This window comes from Larimichthys crocea, chromosome XX (genome assembly GCF_000972845.2).
Source record: "Larimichthys crocea isolate SSNF chromosome XX, L_crocea_2.0, whole genome shotgun sequence".
In the NCBI taxonomy this organism is placed as follows: Eukaryota; Metazoa; Chordata; class Actinopteri; family Sciaenidae; genus Larimichthys; species Larimichthys crocea.
In genome coordinates this window covers 7,003,538-7,027,757 of record NC_040030.1, presented here as the reverse complement: position 1 = coordinate 7,027,757, position 24,220 = coordinate 7,003,538, and the positions used below count along the sequence as shown (strand labels likewise).

The following is a 24,220-nucleotide window of genomic DNA, read 5'->3' as shown; positions in this document are numbered from 1 at the left end:
GCTGTCAGACAGAACACCGGTCAGGCTCCTCAGTGATCACACCTGCTCCCCCAGCACAGTGAAGAAAAGCTCCATGGACCAATTTTTGGTCTGTAGTAGTGAGACCATTGCTGGTGTATCCCAGAAGTCATTACACATCTATCACATTCTGCCCACAGCTTTGGTTTCTGTGCTTTGGGAATCGTATACCTATAATAGCTCTACCAGAGAAACAAATGGCAATACTTTACTCACTGTTTTATGTACTCAACTTTGGTCATGCTTAGTGTCACTTTGGTTTCAACCAAAAGAACAAAACATGAGCGTTCACTTGCACTGCATCTGTCTCTTTGCTTATTATCTTTCTGTGCAGTCAGCCAGGACACTTGAATACATAAACACTTAGAGTCATAGAGGCTGCACATTCTGATAGATTGCAAGATTGTAACTCATACCTTTCTGCCTCCTTTTTTCAATGAATGAGTACTTTGGGTCTCACATTCTCACAGTGTTTACTACCTTGGCTCAGGTCTTTGGACAGCATCTTGGCAAATGCAGTCGGCTCTGGCCACACTGTCTCGGCCCATATGATTAAACATTTTATTTACGGTGCGCATTGCGGTTGCAGTCCAGCTGTAAATCAGCCACCATATGGGCTGCTCCCAAGATCTACACCTCATATAGTTGCACCCACCCTGCCTCCCTGAACTCAGGCTTTGGCCATGGACCCACGTCATGCTGACATATGTGTCAGTTCTTTGATGGATGAAGCCACTCTGACACGACTGCATGCTGGCTCAGGCTTAGCATTTCACACTCAGTAATGCTGCAGTGGATGATGGGAGTTGGAATGGAGTACAATGGCAGTTTGGCCAGATTTGTTTTTGTATGACTTCATACAATCTGTAATAATTCTGAAAATCCTTTTATTGTAAATGACAGAGCACATGCAGTTAGACCAAATTGAATCCAATTTCTTGATGCTGCATTTCATAACTATCCAGCTCAGTTGTCTTTATATTTCATCTTTTAATCAACACCTTCAGTATTTAGTTATCATTGAGTTTTCAGCATGGAGTGCTGTATCCTCTTGTGTCCTGTAAAAGTGGTTCTAGCTTTGTTTTTTTATGTGGCAGGCCTGACTTTGGAGAGAGTGCTGAACCACATGAAGTCATTTGTCTGAACCTTTGTTAAACCTCCCAGAATGCAGCAAATAGAAAACGTCCTAACAAGTGAGATGGATCACCTTTACACTGCCCGTTCCTCAACACTTAGCCTTAAGCCTCGTCTTAAGTGTATTTGTCCAGTAAATACAACCAATGTGTCTTGTGTGTTTGACATGAATGAGAGTAGGCAACAGCTCAAGTAGTCTTCTACTGGTGGCCTTAGTACCTCTTTTGCAGTGATGCATTTAAACAAAAGTAAAACTGTCAGTGATTGCGGATGTTGGTGTCAAAATATCAGCTTGTTTAAATGAAGACATACTTTCAATGACTTCAGTAGCTTATTGTGGTATAAATACTAATGTGATTGCAAGTATTTTTGTGTTTGTCCTCTAAAATTCTTATTATTTGAACAAAACAAGCCACAAAGTGCAAAATGTATTTCTTTAGGGATGCCCTGATCACATTTTTCCACCTCTGACTCCGAGTCGTATTTCCTTATACACAACTACTGGACACTAGCGTTCAGTCAGTATGTTATCTCAGCATCTGGGTCGATATCTCTTGATCAGGACATCCCTGGAAGACAGCGTGTACCGGGTTACCTATTTAAGGCAGGGACAGTGCAGGCACACAGAATGACACACTGTGGTTATCCTGGGTTGTTCTTAGGTTGTTTTTGCAGTGGCTTTTGGTAGAGAATACAAGTTTCAGATATGTTCAGGTGGATTAAAATTGCCTGGAACTGAGATTACGAACACTTTAAAGCTTTTAGAAACAGTCCAAACACTGTAGATTTTCCTCTGTTACTGCTACTAATATATATCATACATACAAACACTGCAACAGATAACTGAGTAATTAGCTTCAGAAGTAACAAGCTAGACTTCATAAACACAGCTGATTATCCAGTGTCACAACAGCCTCTATGAGAAACTTCATTATAGTGTGTGGTAGGCGTGAGACTTTCCTATTAAGTGGCTATTCATTCACTCCCAGGGCACAACCTCAGTAACAATACAATAACAAGTCATCATTTTGCATTAACATGTTAAGCAGTTAATCGACATTGTTATCCAGCAATTCAATTTTTGAGGAGGTCAAAGCTGTTTCTGTGACACACCGAAGAGTATATTTCATAGATGTCTCGTTGGAAATTGGGTCATTGCTTCAATAAAGAGTGGGAGATAGAATATTATGACTGACTATTAGAGATGAATATCTTCACATATTACATTAATTACAATCTTTGTCACTTGTGTGACTGTAGACACGTTCCCACTGTTTGTAGTGACAAACCCACAGAGAATTATCAGAGAGAAGTTGCCCTCACTTTAAATATCTTTGACTTAACATTTGTTAATAGGCTATGTTTCACCAATTCTCAGTGTTGTTACAGTAATCAACCTTCATCCATGTCTCTATGTCGGTTGGGTCCTTTAATTTGATCTTTAAAAATGGGTGGGAACCTTGATGTAAAGAATAGTATAGTATATAAAAAATATATTTTTTGTTAATTAACTTCAAATTCATGTTCTGCCATGCGTAGCTTTAAAGATACATGTAGGTAAAATATGTGTCCATACAAGGAACGATGGCTAACTAAATATTTGAGCATGGATATGATGTGAACCATAGGCTACAGACATCAGAGCTGCTGATTATGTCTCGAGTAGAGTTCAGCGACTCAGAAAATCAATGAAAGATCAATGAAACTGTTGTGGAGAAACAACACCATACTTTGACACTATGTTGTTTTTCCCTTTAATTTCTTCCCCATCTGTATTTGCAGTAATAATGCAATGATGAGCTGGTTATGGTTATACAACTGTACAGTGGAGCATCACAGTTTCCTACACATATAAAACTACAAGTAATAAAATGCTGTTTGTAACCACACAGGCACTGGGTTGGTGTTAGCTAAACTAAACACCTGACACGTCTGACACCTCTCTGTTTATTTTAGGTCTTGTTTTCTTTCTATGTTCTTCCCTTCTAGTATGTAATATTGATGTTATTATATTTTTTCAATGGCAAAATGTTCATTCACTCTACAACAACATGCATACACAGAATGGGGTGGAGGATTTGTCCGAGGCTGTATTTTTAGCTTGAATACACAGGAGAGCCCATTCAGTATTATAGCAGCCTTTAGGTTTTGCCTTCATAACAATGTGTTTTGACTCTAAGCTGAATAAATGGCAAAAGGTACCCTTCAGATATAGGAAAAGAGGGGAGGAAAAAGCGACTGCTGTTATCTCTTCTTTCCCAGCTCCTGAGAAGAAACTGGGTCAGGAATCCGCTGCGAGTGATGTTTAAACATTATGTAATATGTCACAGCATTTTATCCTGCGCAAGCAGTCTTCTTCGTTTCACGGGCGGAGGGAACGTGCTGTGTTTAAGGCTTGGAAGCATTGAAGGAGATGGGGTAGTTCCAGTGTGTGTTTCAGGATAGGAAGGCAACTTATCATCTATTTTATTTCTATTTGTATGTAGTGTATATTAGAGCCTGGCTGATACGGGGCTATTTGTCATATAAAGAAATCAGCCAATATTTTCCATACATAGACAGACAATGGAGGCAGAATATTTCACAGTGAATACATTTATTTTCAAAATGACATCACAACATCTCTAGGAATTTCATAATTATAGATAACAATACATAAAACACACAAATGTAACTTTAATAGATCTAAATTATCCCAAAACCCCAATATCAGTCAATAAAATGGACCTACCAATATGATGGTCAAGCTCTGCTGTGTGTGTATATGTTAAATAATGAATTTTTATTGTGCTGCAACTTGTGTTGGCGGGAGTTGGGGTTGCAGGGCAGAGAACTCACATGCAAGAGTGGACATTAATATGGAAAAATGAAATCACTGCACCGGTAGCAACCAAGCAACTAACAAACTCAGCACTTTTTTTGTTCTTCACTAAAACTTCTTATTGAATGAAATAATATATCATCCTGAGCCTAAATGCCAGGAGCACAGTACAAAGAAAATCGAAAGAAGCTTGTTCGCTAGCAGAAAAGCAGGGACAAAATTGGATTTAAAACGCGGTGACGAGCACAGATACTGGAGGAAGAATTGCTATTTGTGCAGGTAAAATAAATAAATGCATCTAAAACCTTTTTCAAGAAAAAAAAATGTTGTTTCGCACCGTTACTTTTTTTGCTTCACGGCCGCATTCATCTTGAAATATTTTAGCTTTCGTTCAGAGCGTCTCCTCTAGGGGTCGACCGATACGGGTTTTTTGATGGCCGATGCGATACCGATTTTTTCCCCATGGCCCATGGCCGATACCCGATTTCCGATACCTGATTTCCGATACCGATATGGGTTAAAAAAAAGTTTAAAAAATGACAAATATTCCAGGTCTCAAGTTAAAAATAAATAGCCATTTATTTAACATAATCAAATTGAGGTAGAACTTCAAGTAATAAACAATGAACAATGAACAACCAAGTAATACAAAAATAAAGTGTCTTGGTGCTTTTAGAAAAGCTGAATAACATAAAATAATAAATATTTCAAGTGACTGAACTGACGTTAAGAACAAGTAACAAAGCAGCAAAACAAAAAAATGTAAAATAATAATAATAATAAATAAACAAAATTGTCATGCCATTATTGCTCCCGCGGTGTCGACATGCACTGACACGGCGCTACCCCATGTGTTCAAAAAATATTCCCGTACGTAAGCTAAAGTAGTCTATGGCTTAGCAAGCCTCTTCTCGAAACCCCAAAACGTTTCATTAGGTCCTGGACTGTTGGGTTCGTTGTGCAGTTATCTGATTACAGCAACTGTTCCGCTCCGCGCTGATCTCTTTTTCTCGCTCCTTCAGTCTCTCCCTAACGTGCACACGTGCACACACACACACACACACACACACACACACACACACACACACGCCCACTGGGCTGCTTCAGTTTCACCACCGGTGTTCGCTGCAACACTCCAGCAACAGCGACCGAGATTCTTGAAACATTTGGTTGCTATCACTTTGTGGGAGAAGTGTAGCCTACCCTTATACTGCACACAATATGAGTGGCGAGTTACGTTTAGGAGGGATTTAGAAGTTTATTCAGTGATAATCACTCGCATGCCATTATTGCTCCCGCGGTGTCTGAGAGGACACTGACAGGGCGCTACCCCATGTGTTAAAAAAAATATTTCCGTACGTAGGCCTAAGCTAAACTATGGCTTAGCAAGCCTTCTCGAACCCCCTTAAAGTTTCATTATAGGTCCTGGACTGTTTTGCAGATATCTCCCAAATCTGACATCTGCCTACAGCAATGACTGTGTCGCTCCTCACTGATCACTTTTTCTCGCTCCATCTGTCTCTCCCTCACGTGCGTGCACACTCACACACACACACACACACACACTGGGCTGCTTCACCGGTGTTCGCTGGTTTAACTCCTTCAAACGCCGAATTGACAGTGACTGATAACAACACCGACTTCATTTGCGGCGTGCATAGCGGGTCTTCACAGAGCTGCCCTTGAACGCCTGTCTGTAAATGACGCTGGATGCGTATCGGCCGTATCGGCCATGTGTATCGGCCGATGCCGATACACCTAGACAACGCTAATATCGGCCCAATATATCGGCCGGCCGATATATCGGTCGACCCTTAGTCTCCTCTGCCGTCCTTGTCATCTCGTCGACACAGCGGGCTGCTGGCTTTGGTCTGAAAGCCAGTTAAAAGGCAGACAAAAACTTCCAAACTCACAGCAGAATGTGACCTTGTTGTAAAACGGAGCTTTTTCTGTGTTCCTTCTGAAAGAGACCTCAACAATCACCCTACAGCCTGAGAACATAGTGCAGAAATGAAAAGCTTAAATGGATATATCTGCAGCTAAGGTCTAATGACAGGCCTTAAATAACATATCTGTTGTGTTCTGTCCTTCATGGTAGAACAGACTTCTCTGCGTGAGCCTTCTTTGTGAATCTATTTGCTTTGCCTCATATCCTCTGACTTCGCCCTAATATCGAACACAGCAGGCTGAGTGTACTCACTATCCTGTATTGCAGCAACACCTGCCAACTCCAGCCTTGTTTCAGTATTTTCAGTTATTAACAACACTTGTTCTGAGTCTGATAAGCATACATGTATATCAGACCCGGCTGTCACTGATTGCTCAATCCTTTGGTTTATTTAAGATCTGCTGTTTGATTTATGCTTAAATAAAAACTGGCTCACACTAACCTGCAAACTGCTGTCTAAATAAAGAATGTGGTTGTGTTGAGCAGCTCATGAAGATATAGATAGATTTTGTTAAAAGGAATAACACGATTGGCAGCTGCCATCTTTCCCAGTCTGCGTAATCAGACCAGTCATACTGCGCAGCTTAGAAAGAGACTTTTAAAATAGATTGTAAATATTCAGTATTATTTCAACATTTGAATGTCAATTTGGTGAATAAAATGTAGCTAAATTATATCAGAGTGAATGAAAACTTCCCTGGCAATGTCAATTTAAATCTAAATGCAAACATGAATGTCTCAAAGGAGTATTTTCCTCCATTTAAACCACCAAAATTCCACATTGTAAAACATTGCAAGCTGGTTCAACTTAAAAACATGTGCAAGTTCACTAAATTTGAGAAGTTAAGTTCTTCCTTTGACTCACAGATCGTAGAGCTTTTACAGTCTCTCCTGAGGCAGAGTTGTTGGGCAGCTGCTCTCATTATATTTGTTAAATGAAAGCTTTATTAGCACAGGGACTGAATGCACATTGTTGTTGTTACTGTCAGAGACAACAATCGTGACTTTGCTCGGTTTTGTTTCAAAGACACGTCGCAAGTTTCCATGATGTAGCCTCTGTTTACTTTAGACTACAAGATGGGAACAGTGTATGCTGGGACATGCTCTAATATGTTTATTTAGGAAACTTCATTTGAGTCGAGAGAACATTCAGTTGTACATTCATTCAAATCAAATCCTCACAAGACCTCAAGAGACTTCATGTTTTTGAGGTCTGAAATTGGTTTGAAAATGAAAACTAGTAATTATTACTAGAATCAACTTGAAATGAATAAAATGAATGTATTTGCCCATATCGAGTCAGCTTTGACGTTGATTAAATATCTAACACTGCCCTCTCAATTCACAAGCTACTTGATTCATATAATGAAGGCCCGGATTCAAAACGATAAATTGAATAAATTTGAATCAGTGAAACAATATAACTGAAAGGATGTGACTCCTGAAATGTGATTATGTGATCAACTTATTTATTTATTCATTTCCCTTTCTCCAACATTTATTCCTTCCTCCTTCCGTAATTGTTTTGGAGCCACTGTAATCAGACCGGCTTTTCATTCAGCCTCTGTGCACAAAGATCTCCATGTGTTAAATGGGTTGGTGGGAGTGGAAGTTTGAAGTTTGTTCTTTATCCAAGAACTTGACATGACACTGTCTCTGTGAGAACATCTACGTCGTACAATGCCTCTTGGCTGGAAATCATCAAAAATACTTTTTTAATATGAAAGCTGTACTTAGAATACTTTTCCAGGGCATGTCTGCAAGTGTTTAGTGAGCCAAACTTAAGCCAGAAAGAAGCCCTTTGATTGGTCTGTCCTAAAAATACCCCTCCACCCCTACAGTCGAGTCACCCGCCGGTAACTACAGCTTGATTGTCAATTTATAGTCAAGAAAAGCTTTTCAGATGCTAATATAGGCCTGCCACATGTGGTGATTCAACTGTGCCTCTCATTACCCTGCACCCAAAAACTCCTCTCAGGCTGCCTGTCGCAAATTCATTTTAATATTTTTTTGTTCGTGACACTTTGAGATTATTCACTTTTTCTGTCAGACTCAATCTCCTCACCCACACGCTCATCTGCATAATTAATCAACCCTAATCATCAGGTGAGTCTGTTATATATAAAAAAACAACATCCACGCTGGGTTCTCGTGTCACTCAAGGGAACCAGGCTTGTAGTTTTAGGATCAGGCTGTGATCATGGATGGCAACATTATTGTACAGGGTTAGACAGGGGAACTATTTAGGAAGAGCTGTCTAAGAATCCTTCCAGTCACTTCTCTGACCTCCATGCCCTCGTTGCTCTAAGTCAGTGTTTCGCAACCCAGAGGGAGTGGCTAAAGTGTCACCATGCTTTCCTGCTGTGAGACAATGAGCTTGAGCCAAGATTAAATTAGAAAACAACAGCGCTGATGCCTCTCCACAAAGCCTTGTTAACTGACCTCTGACGCTCAGTGACAGTTTCCTAATCCGTCCGATTTATTGTTGTAAGCAGCTCTTTGGGCTGTGTATCCTCTCTTATGTTTCTAACCAATCAGAACTTAGAGATTTGATTTCCCCTTCCTGATTAACGGAGCAGTATCCAATCAGTGGCATTGTTTGCTGCATCTTCCTCCTTCCCGAGCTGCCTGTGCTTGTGTTTTCGTCTGGCTGGAGATTATTATCCGTTGTTGTGGGTATGACTGTGACGTCAGTTTACCACGCTATGTGCTGCATCCGTACAGGTTCCCATCATGTGTTAACTGGAATCTTATTAAATGAGCAGTTCCACGTAAACCTCAATGAGAGCCACGTGTCCTCCTGAGGGTTAAGAGATTAGGAAAGTTCTTCAATGTGTCAACGTTTTGTGTGTCTGGGAGATGATTGTGAACGTGGTTACTGCTTAACTGCTGCTGAGGAAAACCACGGTGAGCGAACATGATTGGATTCTTTGGAACAGCTGGAGGGTATCGTGTGTGTCTGTGTGTGACAACATCTGGCCAATGAGAGCTGCTGTTGCTGCCCACCGCAGATACTTGTATGTTCATGTTTCACAACCAAATTTGCCTACAGTTCACTTTAATTATCTGTCATTTATGTGTGTGTGAGTGGGTTTAGCAGCCTTCGAAGTAATTGTTACAATAGCACTGGATTCATATTTTACACTCTTTCTGAAGTTTTGATATCCATAAGGTCATATATTTGTGAATGTTTTTATTTTTGGGGCTGATATTAAATACATACAACATGTTTTCGTATGTCTCAAACATGAATCAAATATTGGTAATGGAAGCAGGATATAATAAACTTTATTGTCCAAATTTATATCGGTACACTAAAATTTCACTGAGAATTTTACAATTATAAACAACACAAGTAGAGCATAAATAATAGATCTAAATTTTTCTACATTATGTCATGTAAAAAAAAAGAAGGTAGAAGGTAGAAGATGCCCATCTATCTGTGATAAGCCAATATCCATCAGTAAAATCAGCCTGCGGATATCAGTCTAGTTTCAAATACCAAAAACCATCTGAGTGTTTTGTTTTGTCTCTCTTCTCATTGGCTGTTTTCTGCGATGCGACATTTTGTACCAACCCTCATGGTTCCCAGATGATTGTCTACATATTTTCACCATTCTATATCTTATTTCATTTATCATTATATGTTTGTATCTTATTTTTATGTATTGTTTAACTTTCATTTTTAATTGTTTTATATTGTCATGTCTTTTGCCATGACCATGTTCTTTAATCTTATTTATCCTGCCTTGTTGATTCTTCTGCTGCTATTTTGCCTGTTTGTGCCTGTCTGCCAAAGCACTTTGTAAACTCTTACTCTATTATTATGATTATTATGATTATTAGTATATTATTATTAGTATTAGGTATTATTATTATCCTAAAAACCTGGTCCCCTGACTTTTCCTCAAGTGCCACCATGAATGGATTGTAATGAAATGTTATACACACACTCATGCATGAATCAGAATAACTTGTGATCCTTCATTTCAGATTTGAAATTGACCAAAGTCTCTGCATAACTGATGACAATCCTCATCAGCCATAGCAAATGTCAGCATGCTAAAGTAAAGCGTTGAACATAAATAAATTGTGAGGATGTTGCTGTGCTAGTCAGCTTTCAGCCTCATCACAGGGCTGCTAGTGTGGCTGTACACTGTTAGTCTGCTATTTAATTGAAAAAGATAATCAACAGATAATTCAGTAATAAAAAAAAAAGAAAATTTGTTCTGGTGTCAAATTAAATATTAAACACTGAGATTTTTAAATTTGGTGGTACAGTCAACTTCCATCTCAAATATTTCAGTGTTTTCTTAGTTTTTATGGATGAATGTAGCAATAATTGTCACATCAGTTACGATATAAACGACTTTAAGTGTGTGTGTGTGTGTGTGTGTGTGTGTGTGTGTGTGTGTGTGTGTGTGTGTGTGTGTGGCGTGGTAATGTGAGTTCATTCAGCCCTCTTCATTATCAAATCCCTCGTTTTATCCCTGCCATCTGTTGCCAGCTGTGTCGACTTATGTCTTTCGTTAATATTTTGGTTTAACTAATGTTTTTTTTTTCTTTTTGTTTTCTGTCTCTTGTCTCCTCTTTTTTTTTTTTTTTTTTTTTTTTTTTTTTTTTTTTTTTTTTTTTTTTTTTTGGTTTACTTTTTTTTATTTATTCGTTGTCGTCCTGTGTGGCTGCGGCTTCTCCCACTGCTGCTGCTGATGCTGATGCTGACGCTGTTGCTGATGCTGCCCACTCTCGCCCATCCTGCTGCACACAAACCCAACATCTGGTCAACAACACACGGCGGACGCCCCCTCTTCACTTCCTCCCTCCTTTAATCCTTGACACACTGTCTCGCTCTCTGCTCCTTGTCTTGTCTTTGTCCCCCAACTCTCACTTTTTTTTTTTCCTCCTCCTCCCTCTTGTGCTCTTCTTTCTCTGTCTCCACCCTTGTCCGCTGCTAGCACCATGCAGAGTTGAGAGAGCACCATGCCACCTCCGGTAAGCCAGGGCAGTATACAGTGAGGGGAAGGGTCAGGGCTGCTGTTTAGGGGTAGAATGAACACAAGGGAGTGCGTGTGTTACAAGTCAATACTAATGCATTCATTTTCGTAATTTTATCTGAGAAATGTTCTTTTAAATGTTTATTTTTCCATGGGATTGTGTATGTACTGTTCTTAGGCTCCTCGTAGTTACTTTAATTGCTCTGCTAGCACCTAAAGGTTCTCCCTCATTAATAAAGCATTAACTGCAGTTTGTCATGGAGCATATTTGCATTTGCATAAACTCTCTTTGACGTTAATTTTACCCCCAGGTTACTTTACACTTGCAGGTTTTTCAAGTTGTTCAGGCTGTATGTCTGCAGCACCACTGCCTCCTTAAAAACAACAACCCCCCAGCATCTTCTCTCCACTTTATTTCCCTTCAAACCTTTAAGCTCCAACGTGACACGTGTGAGTCAGCCGTGTATTTTGGGAAAAGCGCGCACTGTATATACAGCGTATGCGTGTTTCTGTCACCGTAGCTCTTTATCAGCTGCCGTCCTCTGTGCTGCTGCGACCTGTCAGGCGTTAGGGAATGGTGTCAGCATGTATATGTGGTGCACCCACACACACAGCAGAGCACGTCTACATGTACACAGCTGCATTTACAGTCCACATCCACAGCAAGTCAGCTGCTGAACACACACCACTGTCTGACATTTACATCACGACATCACGTGTGCACACCACAACCTACAACCTCTACTATAACTTAAAGACACATCTGACATAAAAAAAAAAAGACGACTTTGGTGAGGACTTTATGCACCACGATAATCTCTTTAGTTTGCTAGTTTGAGCACAGTTGATACATAAATGATTTTAGATGGGCAACATTCAGACTACTTGAATTGACACAGTGTCCGATGAGTGAAATTCTGTGGATTGTGCACCAAAATAACTACACAAAGGAAGTCTGAAGGCTGCTTTTTCAACAAATTACTCAAAGAATATTACAGTTAAATGCATGTTAAATAATTCAACATGCTCATTTGTAAGATTATTGCTCTGTGCTGCTTGCCACAGACTGTAAATCGCAGTGCGCTCTGCTGGATGAACTTTGCAGTGACACCACCAGAACTTTTTTCTGCATTATACATACAAAAACACGTTTTATATTAGATAGCATGTATACCAACTTTTGCAGTTGCCTGGTGGTAAATTTGCTCTCTAATCAAATGAAATCTATCAGTCCGAAAACTCAACAGCTCACCTAAAAAGGCTTCAAAGCAAATGAGGAAATAAAGTGATACTTTGGCTCAAGCAGAGAGGTGCTGGATTATCCCCACAGAATATCTAATCTAATTCAGTGTTCTAAATGTGACGTACCATGTCAAAAATAATTCCAAAATGTCTCACTCAGACGTGCGCTGTTGAGTTTTATTTGGTGCCATGCAACAAAATCAGTGAGTGTCTCGCTCAAGAACTGATATGTTTTAATATCATCTATTTATTTTGGTCGTCTGCCAGTCAAAGCTCGCTCTCATTGCCCTTAGATTAACACGCCTGCTTGCTTCATTAAACGAGTAAACAAGGGACAAGGACACACGCCGAGGTTATCAGCTTTCATGAAACACCTGCTTGAAAACAAATGTTATCAAAATGTTCAAGATATGCGTATTAGAGGCTCCACAAGAGGGCTGTCTGTGTGTGCTGAACCGAGATGGCAACGTGTCTCTTGTTCTCGTGTCCTTCCTTTCTATCTCTCACCTCCCCTCTCTCTTTCTCTCTCTCTCTCCCTCACCCTTTTCTCAGCTGCCATAGTGAGCGGTGATGACACCGTCCTTCTGACCCCAGGCAGGATGAGCCAGCGCCAGGTGAAGGAGCGGGACAAGGAGAGGGAGAAGGAGGCAGGCCTCCAAACCCCCAACAGGGAGCACGTCGCCAGCCCTTCTGCCCTCAGCCCGGGGGTCAGCTACAGCCACGGTAAGGTGCCGTCTTCCACCGTCTACCGCACATAGTCAAGGTTTAAAATTTCTGGTTTCTGGTTTGCAAAACAGTGCATCGAGCTCAGAACTATTTTCAGACAGGACTTTTATTATCCAGCTGGCTTTGTTGTCATGGTAAATTGAGCTCAATCCACTGCGTTCTTTTTTTTACATACTCAGAAATACTTTTCTAACTCATGTTGTACTTTTCTGCTTCCTGTGTCAAACCTTTGTTAATTAAATTCAACACCTCCTGCAGATGTTTCACATTCAAGTGAAACTATGTTTGAATTGAGATAAGAAGGAACACATACATCCTCTTCCAAATGAAAGGTTAAACTCATGAATAATAAAACACACTGCTGCTCACTTCAGTACACTATTTGTTTTGTTGCTGCTGTCTTGCTCGGTCTGGTATGACCAGTATTTATACTAATATTTGTTCATGTTAGCTGCCTGACTGACGATTTAGTTGACTCAGTTACTCGTTTGTTCTTGTGCTACTTTTCCAACTACATCTACTATTATCTGACACAGTTTCTGCTTGAAAATGACATAGAATTGCTTAAAAGGGGGACACGGCTCCCTCCTTCATCCGCATTTTATCAATCCCCTCACAGTCTCTGGTTGTAGTAGTTTTCTGTGATGAGGCTCCAGCTCCTCTGCAGCAATTGTCCTGATAAAAACACATGAATATTAATTGGCTGCCGAGTGGTCAGAGGGGCTGTCTCGTAAGAGAAAGGTCACCGACTGACTCGGTGCAGCAGGAGCAGCAGCAGGAGATGTATCTCACTGAGTATGTGTGAGCCATTAAACTCCCACATGCTCACTGAATGTGTGCTAAGATAAGAGCTGTAGCTATATGCCTACAATGTAAACATTCTGTATCAAACACACGTACTCGCTGTGCGCACCACTGAACTGAGCACAGACCTACATATATCCTGACTCTTATCATCACACTTCCTTTGCCTTTACTTTCTTCAGTTTCCATGTCTCTGTATTGGAGGTAACAGCGAGAGACAATTAAAAGCGTTCTGGTGACAGTGGACATGTCTAGCCCCAGGACAGCTGTCGGCGTTATGTTTAGCCTTTACCTTTCCCAGAAACTCCTGGTGGAGAAACAATGACTCATACTGCCTCCATGAGTGGCTCTGCGTGCAGCCATAAACCTGCAGGGTGATCAGGTTTATGTTTTTCTGTCCTATTGAATTTCTTACAGTATGTGCAGTAAATCACATTGTGAGCTCAGGTTGATTATAGCTGCGGTGTGTGACCGACGAAATTAAAAATAAATCAACGTGTACTTTGCGGTACTTCACAAACGTCATCCTCAGACTCTTGATGTTGTTTTATAAAAGCCCGTTACCCTCAGCCTTTCAGCAGGAGGTCATCAGAGTCTGGCTGTGTGGTTGGAAATTGTCTCATCTTGTTTTATTGACACTTGTTGTGGTCTATTAATAGCCTTACTACTGGAAATCGTCATACCACAGATGAGGAACAAATCCCTGTAGAGGGTGTATGTCCAGAAACAAGCTCAGGGGTAGATCTGCCTTACGTCACCCCTCATGCTGTACCCTGTTCTTGTGTTACAGTGCCCTCTTGTGGATTTCCTGCTGCGGGTAGTAAACTGCACAACCTCTATGTACATCTGAGTATTTGTTTGTTCAAAGATTCATAGAGTTACGTTTTGTTCTATGACAACATGATATTAATGGGATTTTTTTTTTGTGTAAAAAAAAAAAAAAAAAAAAAAAAAAAATAAAAAAAAATTGTATTAAAATTTGTAATTTCAGAACAAGAACTTCGGTCAAACATTTTTTTCAAAAGTAGATTAGATGAACAAGGTTTGTCTGCTGTTGGCTTGTTTCATAGTCTGCTGTGAAAGATGGATGCAAAGCTGAGTTGATGAACCATCAGGTTTGCTCTCACACAAATTTAAATACAAAACCGCAAATACACGACCGAACAATCAAAGTGCGTCATTTCAAACACTCGTGATGACTCATCGACACTCAAATGATGCTTTTTTAGGTGATGTTGAGTTCATTTGCATGAATATGTTTGAGGTGGCGGCACAGTGTTTTCCACTCTTGTTGTAAGCCTACTTCCTACCACAAGAGGGAGCGAGCGTAACATAGAAATAAATACAAAGATACACACAGATAGATAAAAATATTTTTAGACAGAAATACATTTTTTATCACTGTTGGCAAACACTTGTAAGTGTGATACATGTGTGTGTGCATACAACAGCATCAACAATCCCTTGTAACAGCCTCTTTTAAAGGATCTTTTGCTTAACTGCTTGTTATTATTAGTTAATTAGTAGTTCTTTATCAAGATTAGGACGTCTTCATGCACTGGTTATATTAGTGGAATAAGTCTTTGTCCTTTGCAGTTGGTTTTTCTGAGAGCATGTTCTGTGTTGTGTAAGATACAGCAGCAACATGTCTTCAAGTGGCAATTGACTGTCCAGAAACACCTTCTAACTATAACTCCATCTGTGAAGTAGGTTGTTTTTTTCCCCCTGCAGCCCAATATGAGTCTCCATGGCAACTGATTATACTTCAGCTAGCCCTTGGTCTTGCGTCAAAGTGATGACATTATGTATGATGATATAATTTTGTGTATTTCGAGACGCAGACTCCAGAGTCACAGGGCGATGACTGTGAATCAAGAAGAAGATTGTAGGAGTTGCGTGAAAATTCACAGCTAAGGTGTGAAAATCAATCATGGTGTTATTTTCCGTAGCTCATTTTAGTAAGTCCATGCCGCGACAACATCATTTTCTTAAGGCTAATTCTTCCAAAGTTCTGTCGGAACGTAATTGGAACCATTTGATTGTACCACAAGAGTGAAGAGCCTCAGTCCGACTCACCAGTTTGCTATATTTATGCAAGTACCCACTATTTAAAACCCTTGATTCCATGGGGGTTGATCAGTAATCAACCTTTTCCTCGACCTTTTCCAAAGAAGGACCTGAATCATCATCAGGTTTTGGGATGTTAAAAAAAGGCACTTAGAACACTCCAGTGTTTTTCATATTTTTACACATAAATTATTGCCAAAGTAAATTTGCCCAGCGCATTTGTTCAGTTTGAAAGTTTCAACTCTTTGTGCAACAATGTTTTTCTGACCTATAGTTGCTGTTGATTTGCTCCTTGAATAAGAATTCACGAGTCACAAGTTCTTCAGGTTTTGTGTTGACTATTTCTGGTTTGACATCAAGCTAATATCATTGCCTTAAATATAGATAATAGAGCAGCAAAGGTGTTATTTACATTAAAATGTGGTGTTTTATTAGTTTATGATGCAGAGTGGGAGTATTGTTTGGATTATTCAGTTCATTCTCGGTTTTGTTGCATCATCACACACACACCAGACAAACTCTGGTGTCCGTGGTCTGCCTGACAAGTGAGCCGTCTTTTCTTTCTGACTCACTGAGAACAAAAATAAACCCAGGAGGTTGTTTGACGAGGCTTCTTCAATTGGCTTTGAATCCGTTCTCTCTCTCGCTTTAGCCGCCTTTCACTGGCTCGCTGTCCACTCTCCAGGTAAACAGGAAATGTGCCTGTACAGGAGGGTGAGTGAGAGAAAGGTGAAGATTGAGAATTATTCAAAGGCAAGAGAATCATGTCATGAGGAGGATGAGACGGTGAGAATATTGAGAAAGAGATTTGAAACAAAGAAACGGAGAAGAGTATAGAAAAAGGAAGACGAGAGGGCAGGTGGGGTCAGCATGGATTTAAGCTCATCTTCAGGGATTATGCTCCGTCAGACGGGGTTACCAACATGGAAGGGGGCTGGTCTTACTTACACCCTCAGCCACTACCAATCCAGCTTTCCTACTTCCACCCACGTTCTCATCCAATGAGTGGCATCGAGAGGCCTGAGCGCTAAGAGGCAGACAGCTTGACAGCGTAGATATGTACCGTAGATAACTAAGATCTGCGGAGGGACAGGACTAAGATGATGATAGAAAATATACCTGGCCTTGGGGCCTGAGCCCTGCTCAGATGGCCAAAAACTGGTCTGGATTTCCGTTACTTGGATGTAAAGCAGGAGGGGATTTTAGCATGATTTGGGCGATTAGAGTCCTGTCAACACTTGACCTTGGGTCACTTGAGTTTTAGCCTGAAGGAAAGCAAGGTACAGTATGTAGTAGTATCAGACGGCAAAGTAGTGCTTGTTAGTGTTTGAGCTAGAGCAACAGCTTGACATCTCTGTTGCCTTAGCTACACCCAACATCCCCGTATGACATTTTCTGATCTGTGCAGTCTTGCGGCTTTCTGTATTGTGCTTAGTTATGTATGTATTGTCTGTGTGAGGTGCCTCCCATGAGGACAGAATCAAGATCACACCAACATAAAATGCCCTTTTCTGACCAAAGTTGTCACATAGACATAACAAGTCCCATGATTCTTTTATTCTTCAGAGTGCATGACTGTTCTTACAATGAGATGAGGAGGAGAGTAATACAGCAGAAGCCTGTTTGTTGCGAAGCTAATCCCAGGCTTAAAGGGTCTCCTTGTAGCTTTTATGTAAGACTAGATAGCCTATGTCTGTCTGCATGTGATCTGCTGTCTGCAGTGTATGTATCACTTGCACTGCATGGTATCAGATGTATTGCAGCTAGTGGGTTACTGTGTCACAGTTTGTCCCTAGCGTAGTCCTGATTTTGTTCGTGCTTGACATGTGACCTTTAAGGTTTTGTGAGCTTTACTTTTTTATTTTATCCACTGTAACTTTTATGAATGACTACAAAGCAAGATTATTGTCTGACCTTCGTGTTTTCATCAGTGTTGTTAGGATGAAAAGGTTTCTTGCTGAAAATAACGGAACATATTTTCAGAAGGTTTGTTTTGTTCTGAACCATCACACACTATAGCTTATGGTATCTTTTCAAGAGAGAATACTCATTTAGCTCGAGAAACTTCCCGTAACTTGTTTTGGTAATAGCAAGTCAAATGGATAAATAAGACTGACACTCGACCAAGTTCCACCAATTTTACCGAATTCCGTGGCAATCCAGGTGAGACATTTCACTGAAAACCACAAATGTCAGTCACGGCACGAGAGGAAAAGTGAATAATCCATTAGGATCCCGATAGATATCTCTACCAAATTTTGTGGCAGTTCAGCCAATAGTCAAGAGCCCAAAGTGGTGCACCGACTGACTGATTCTAGAGCTACCAGCATGGCTAATAAAAGTAATTACAGTCTCTCAGAATCAGCCTGTGTTGGGTAATTGCTCCACAGGGCAGCTATAGATCCATCACTGTACTGTACTGACCTGTTTGGCGTGGCAGCAGTCGCTGTACCTGACACCAGCTCACCTGATACACATGAGTACTGGAGCAGGTAGACGTGGCGCGCAAGTAACTCCATCCGACCAGTCAAGGCAAAGAGCTGATACTCGAACAATGCTCACATTTGTACGCTTAATGATCCTATACGTCTACATGTGACAGGAATGCTTTTTAGAGAAGGGTGGATCAAACTTTAAAACTTGTTGTAGAGTATATAAAAGAAACAAAACGTGAGGAGTGTACTTTGCCAGGAACGTGGAAGGCAAAAACTGTTCGTGAGAAGGTAAAAAAAAAAAGGCGAAGGTAAATGACAGACACAAGGTTCACAGTAGGTTAAAGCCATGTTTGACTTAGCTCAATTCGTTCAGTCTTTGAATGTGGGGAAGTTGGGATTTGCCAGAATCAGTGCTCATTAAGAGTGAGTCAATCCCAACTTTACTGGAAATAACTTGAAAAATGACCCAGATGGTGACTATACTTAGCAAATAATTCTCAAGTGCCTCTCAAATGTCATTGGACCAGCAGAAATTGACTTTTCCTCCACAAGCAGGTTAATTAGGGATGGGATCTGAATTATACATCCAGCATATTCTAATTACCTCTTTTAATTAAAGCACATTTGAGTTTTAAGATGCATGAGTTAGGTCTGGGACCGTTGGTTTGAAGGGGATTGCACTGTTTACCTCTCTAAGCTTCTTCTGATGAAATGTCTCCATGGACAGTTAGTAGCAAGGGTTAGTCAGATGCCAAAGTCAAAGAGTTTCTTTGAAGGACCGATATGACAACAGGACAGGTCAGCTGAAAGGAATATGTCAGTGGACTGTGGAAGGATCCACAGCAGACAATGTGCCTTACAGATAGGGTTTCAAAGATAAAGCTCAATGCCAAGCCTATTCATTTCTGCAGAGATACAGTAACCATTAGTGCCTTTGCAGAATCTTTTTTTTTTTTTTAAAGGTGCACACTATCTTGTCACTTTGTATGAACCATTCAGATGACCTTCATTTTCTTTCACAGTTTTCAGCACAGCAACCAACTGCAAAACTGCACAGCATGCAGAAGAACTCAATTTCTCGGGGGGATCTAAAACGTATCGCAGTGCATCAGCTTTTTGTCCGGACTAAGCCACATATATCCCCGAAAATACAGCTGGATTTGCGTCACAGATGTCTGTCAACAAAGCAATTTACAGACCGTAGTACCTGCCTGGTCACAAGCACCAATACCTCCCCATTAGAGACTTTTCCATTCTGAATCAGTGAAAGCTGAATATAGTAAATCTATCAATATGACAATTTGATTTATCTTTTAAAGTAACTGGTTTCCTCAGTTTACATCAGGGAAATCTCGAAGGGTCGGCTGAGCACTGGTGTGACAAAGTACTTCCTTCTGTCCTCAATAGAGCTTTGTTTTTTTGTCTGTGTGTGTGTTTGTGTGTGTATGTGTGTGCAGTTTGATATATAGTTACAGTCCAAAAGCTGTTTTACCTAAGTGATGAAGACAAGACGAGACAGAAAGAGGGAGAGTGTAATGTGCGGTGTCTTAAAGGGACATTTCATTGCTAATAATATGTATATTTCTTCAACAAGAGTGCCTACATGTAACTGTATGTATTCAATGTGAGTTTCACAGCACAGACAGACAGACAGAAATGTTTGCCAGACTGCGAGCTTGTCCTTGCTGCAACATAGATGATAGACAGGGTTGGGGTCTGTCTGATAGAGAGTTCCATTTTGGATTGCTAACAACTTATAAAATAAATCTCAGAGCAGATCTTTCAATCAGAAAACAGTCTGAACACTAGTTGCAGTTCTGCTCATCAGCTTCCTCAACTGCTGCTTCAAGGTGCTTTAAAAGGACAACACTGGATGGTAAAACTCTCCCCAGGTTAGCGACCAATATGGTGGCGAGCTGGATCAAAATAACATTTGGCAGCTGTGCTTTGTTACAACCCTAGTTGGCAGCACTGATTCGACAGCCACACTAGCTGCTACCTGGCTTGGTAGCCACTAGCTGGAAGGCAGGAAGCAGCTCCAGCCTGAGCCCCTGCTTGTTGCATTTGCTTATCTGTGGGCTGTGGCTCATGTGGCTCTGACAGGTGTTATGGTTATGGAGACTTTTTTTTTTTTTTGTCTATGTGAAAATTTGGAATTTATTTCTGTCCAAACTGTGGCTTTCCATTTCCATATCGGCTGTGAGAGAACACGACACCCTGTATCCTCCCTGTGTTTCTTCCACCGTCTGCTGATGTCATGAGAGCGAACCGGCGAGATTTGCCTGGAGCAATATTTAGAAAATATTAACAAGGACCGTAGACGTCACCTCAGTGACTAATCCATCGACATACAGTACGTCTGAAAAGCGGTGAAGTGTCCCTTTTTGGATTGAAAGTAATGAATTAAAATGGAGTGATAGATTGAGACGAATAGAAAGAGGAGATGTGGAACATAAGGGCTTTTTTCAAGCTGAGATGCAGCTCCCCTACCCATCAGGAGGAGAGGGAGTAGGAGGGGCTGAGCTTATCCGTTTAGTACTTAGTACTTACAGGCTGCTGCTTTCATACACGCTCACAGAGCAGAGAGCGAGAGTGAGAGCAGTAGAGGAAACAACACACTGCACTGGTTCAGTGTCTGAGCTGCTCTGTGTGTGCATGTGTGCGCATTGCTCCGTTTCTTTGCTTGGCTCACTAGCTGCGTGTGACGGATCGGAACTGTTTCCCGACACCCCTCGACTTTCTACCCTTGAGTTTCCTCACCGGTCCCCCCCACCACCACCACCACCACCACCACCACCACATCCCTCCATCCCTTCCTCCCGCAACAACGAGGGAGCTCCCGCCGTCCCAATGATGAAGGAGGAGGGCCTCCTCAGTCGCCGCCGTTTCTCTACGTGTGGCGGGACGGCATCACTTCGACCTCCACACCCGGACGGACGCAAACTCATCCGCAACGCCTCTTTCGGGGGTTATAATGAGCTGTCGCCCCTCTCGCTGCCAGGTGGGTTGTACAATGGAGTGGAGAGAGGTGTGTTTGGTACAGTAGATCTCCATACTGGGAAGTGTTATTGGCCCATTCGTAGACCCTGTAGTCTTACCTTGTGATTGAGTAGTAATTGTAGCAGTGGATGTCATTACTCATTTAAATAGTTTGGACTAATGAGCTGTGAAATAATGTGTCAGTTCTTGACTAGGTTGTGTTCAGGTGCACTGTTGACTGTCAGCTTCCTCCATTCAAACTGAGAACGAACTTCTTGTGACCAATACACCGTGAGCTTGTTTGAACTCCGTCTCGGCACTCAGAGAATGGATTCATACTGTGTTTGGATGAGGTCGGCTTGTATGACTCCCGTATCTCACTGCTCTTAAGTTACTGCAACAAAAAGCACATTGTTCATGTTGGCAGAGAGAAGGGAAACTGTAAAAAAAAAAAAAAAAAACTGTACTGGAAAATGTACGTTTGAATGCATTACTGCCATGACACAGTCGAGAGGCCACCATGGCGACTTGTGGAAACAACCTCCAACAAGTTTCAAACCTCTGTGTAGGAGTCTCTCGTGACAGATGCTGAGTGACATCCGAGGACTAGTGCTGCTAGGAGACGCGCTGTCGTCAAGTGTGTGTTTCACTACGAGATCTGATGATTAGGTGTTGTTGAGTTTGTTTTCCACTTGCAAAGTGTAAGCTAGCAAGCTAGGGTAACTTCCATACTGAAGGTGGAAGCTGATTAGCATTGACGTTGGCACTGATTCCCAACACCTGCTGATTTGTCGGCAGCTGCAGTATCAGAGGTTTAGCCTTCACGAGCCGTCGTCCTTTCTGGGGTTCCTGATGTTGTAACAACAAAGACTGTTAAAACTCTAAGAGCTTCTGGAGTACTGAACTCAAAGATGGGACACAAAGAAACAGCTAACAGTGCTGTCTTCTAGCACACACCAACATTAATGATGTGAATTAGGCAGCATGTTGTATCTGTCTTATCCAAATCAAACAATAGCTGAGAGATGTTTGTTTGGTCACACTGATGAATGAAGAAGACGCAATCCTCAGCTCAGCCAGGCTTATTTTCACTCCAGTTCCAGTGATACCTCTACCAGAGTGCAGCGATAATCTCCATTTTAGGCACACCAAATCTCATAGAACATTTAGGATTAGATCAATTTAGTGTTCATTTGTAAAACCCCTACCTCTGTGATCTTTCCTTTGTTTGTCCTGCTGAAAAGGACACAAACCTGGAGGCAGACAGATGGCAGCCCCTGGAGCTTTGAGAGAGTGGATGTTCTCTGTTCCACCTTCGCAAATGACTGTTTTCAACCTTTATTAATCCGGCAAAGGCTGACTGTGCACAAACACTGCCACACTTTCTTGCAGTAATTCAAACTTATGCAACCTAGTACAACCTCAGTCCTCTGTCGGAGCAGCTCAGTCAGAACAGTGCCTTGCTCAAGGGGATCTTAACAGCAGTTGTCAAAGAGGCGGAGGATCGTTTGTCATGGTCATTCTCTCCTCAGACCTTTCTGTGTCTGGGGATTCAGGCTAGTAACCTTTTTTGCCACAAGCCTAATTCCCTCCCTTTTCCCTCTAAACGAGCATCTCCGCCAGCCAAACAAATAACTTGTGCTGTGAGACATTGTCTGAGTCATGTTGTTTTTCTCAGTCACTTTCCTGCCATGACTCCATTCGTCCTTATTTTAGATGCTCTGCTAAGTGGCACCAGATTTCAGACTGCAGCAGACAACTGGTGCAGGCAGGTTGCACTTAGTCACTTTATGTATTTTGACATTTTTCTCAGTTTTTTTTACATCCGCTTCAGCTCCACAGTGCAGTCTGCAGACACGATTGTGCCTATTTTGCATATCTTTAACATATTTGGAATTTGTACTCTTCGAGATTGTGTCTTATAGAAAACTGCCTCACATGGATGGTTGGTGGCTTAGTTTTTGGATGTCTGCTGGCAACATTTGTGGTGTCAATAGCTCTACTTTGTGGTTATGCTTGCCAGTCTACGTATTGTCTCTAGCCATTTCCTTTTGTGATTGGGGCTCGGCATCTTTTCTAAATTATCATTAGTAATGCAGATCCAATGCCTACAATGAGTTTCTATACCAATTAATGTGCAGCCATTTTGATATTCAATCACTTGTTTCAGTTATCATTCAGCAGCCTGCAATTTTTCAATCAAAAATGCCAAAAATGTTTGTGAATGTCATTGTTTCTCCAAAGTTTAGGTTTGTTGCTTTTCTTTTTAGACTATTGCAAACTGAACATCTTTGGTTTTTGGACATGTTCCGAAGTTGATGAGAAATCAGCATAAAGAAATTGAAATTTTAATTACATGAGACCATTAAAGGACTTAGTCACCTATGAGCAATCTAGGCACGTCTTGCTAAGGCAAAAAGAGAACTGTGATAGTCAAGACAGGAAAATGCATCTTCATCTCAACTAGGGACAGAATGTCTCTAAGTTTAGCTCAGCTGGTAGAAACAGGAGCCAGGCAGAACAGAAAACTATTTATCTGGTCAAGACATAACATAAAAATGCATTATCTTGCATTACAAGACAATCAGAGCTATTACCACCAGTCATCTTAGGATTTTAGAAAAGTTAGTTGCTTGAATGGTTCCAAGAACAGCCGCAAATGAACCTATGACTCTTACATTTTTTCAAGGACATGACTCCCTCCCTCCTTTTCCTCGACATGAAAACTGTGGATTGGTTCTGCAATGCAGGCTTTTTAAAAATCTCTTCTGTCACCCAGTTTTACCAATAAAAGGAGGAGATTGTCCTCAGTCCTTATTGAGTGTTCTGTTCTGAAATTAGCTGCCATTCAATTTTTGCCATTCACTAGAGGCAAGTACGTGGCAAAGACGGTTTTAAACAAGATGTATAGTTGAGTATTGTCTATATTTCAATGATAAGTGGGGTTCTTACAAACATTACCTGAAAAACTCCTCTCAGAAAGGTACTGCATCAAGCCTGAGCCAGAGATGCCACCCACTGTTTGAGCATCTCAACCAAGATACAGTGCTCC

General features: G+C 41.1%; 1 protein-coding gene across 7 annotated transcripts in view; it reads left to right on the top strand.

Moving 5' to 3' along the window:
• Positions 1 to 24,220, top strand: part of osbpl8 (oxysterol binding protein-like 8) — an 82,476-nt gene that overhangs the window by 32,943 nt on the left and 25,313 nt on the right. For 3 of the 7 annotated variants that reach the window (XM_010744350.3, XM_019265613.2, XM_019265614.2), the window contains 2 exons: positions 10,877 to 10,913; positions 12,710 to 12,880. In XM_010744350.3, the coding sequence (XP_010742652.1) occupies positions 10,877 to 10,913; positions 12,710 to 12,880 (208 nt within the window). Of the gene's footprint in view, positions 1 to 10,876; positions 10,914 to 12,709; positions 12,881 to 20,689; positions 21,191 to 24,220 lie in introns of those variants that run through there. The other 4 variants (XM_027291911.1, XM_019265615.2, XM_019265611.2 and 1 more) reach the window with 3 other exon arrangements.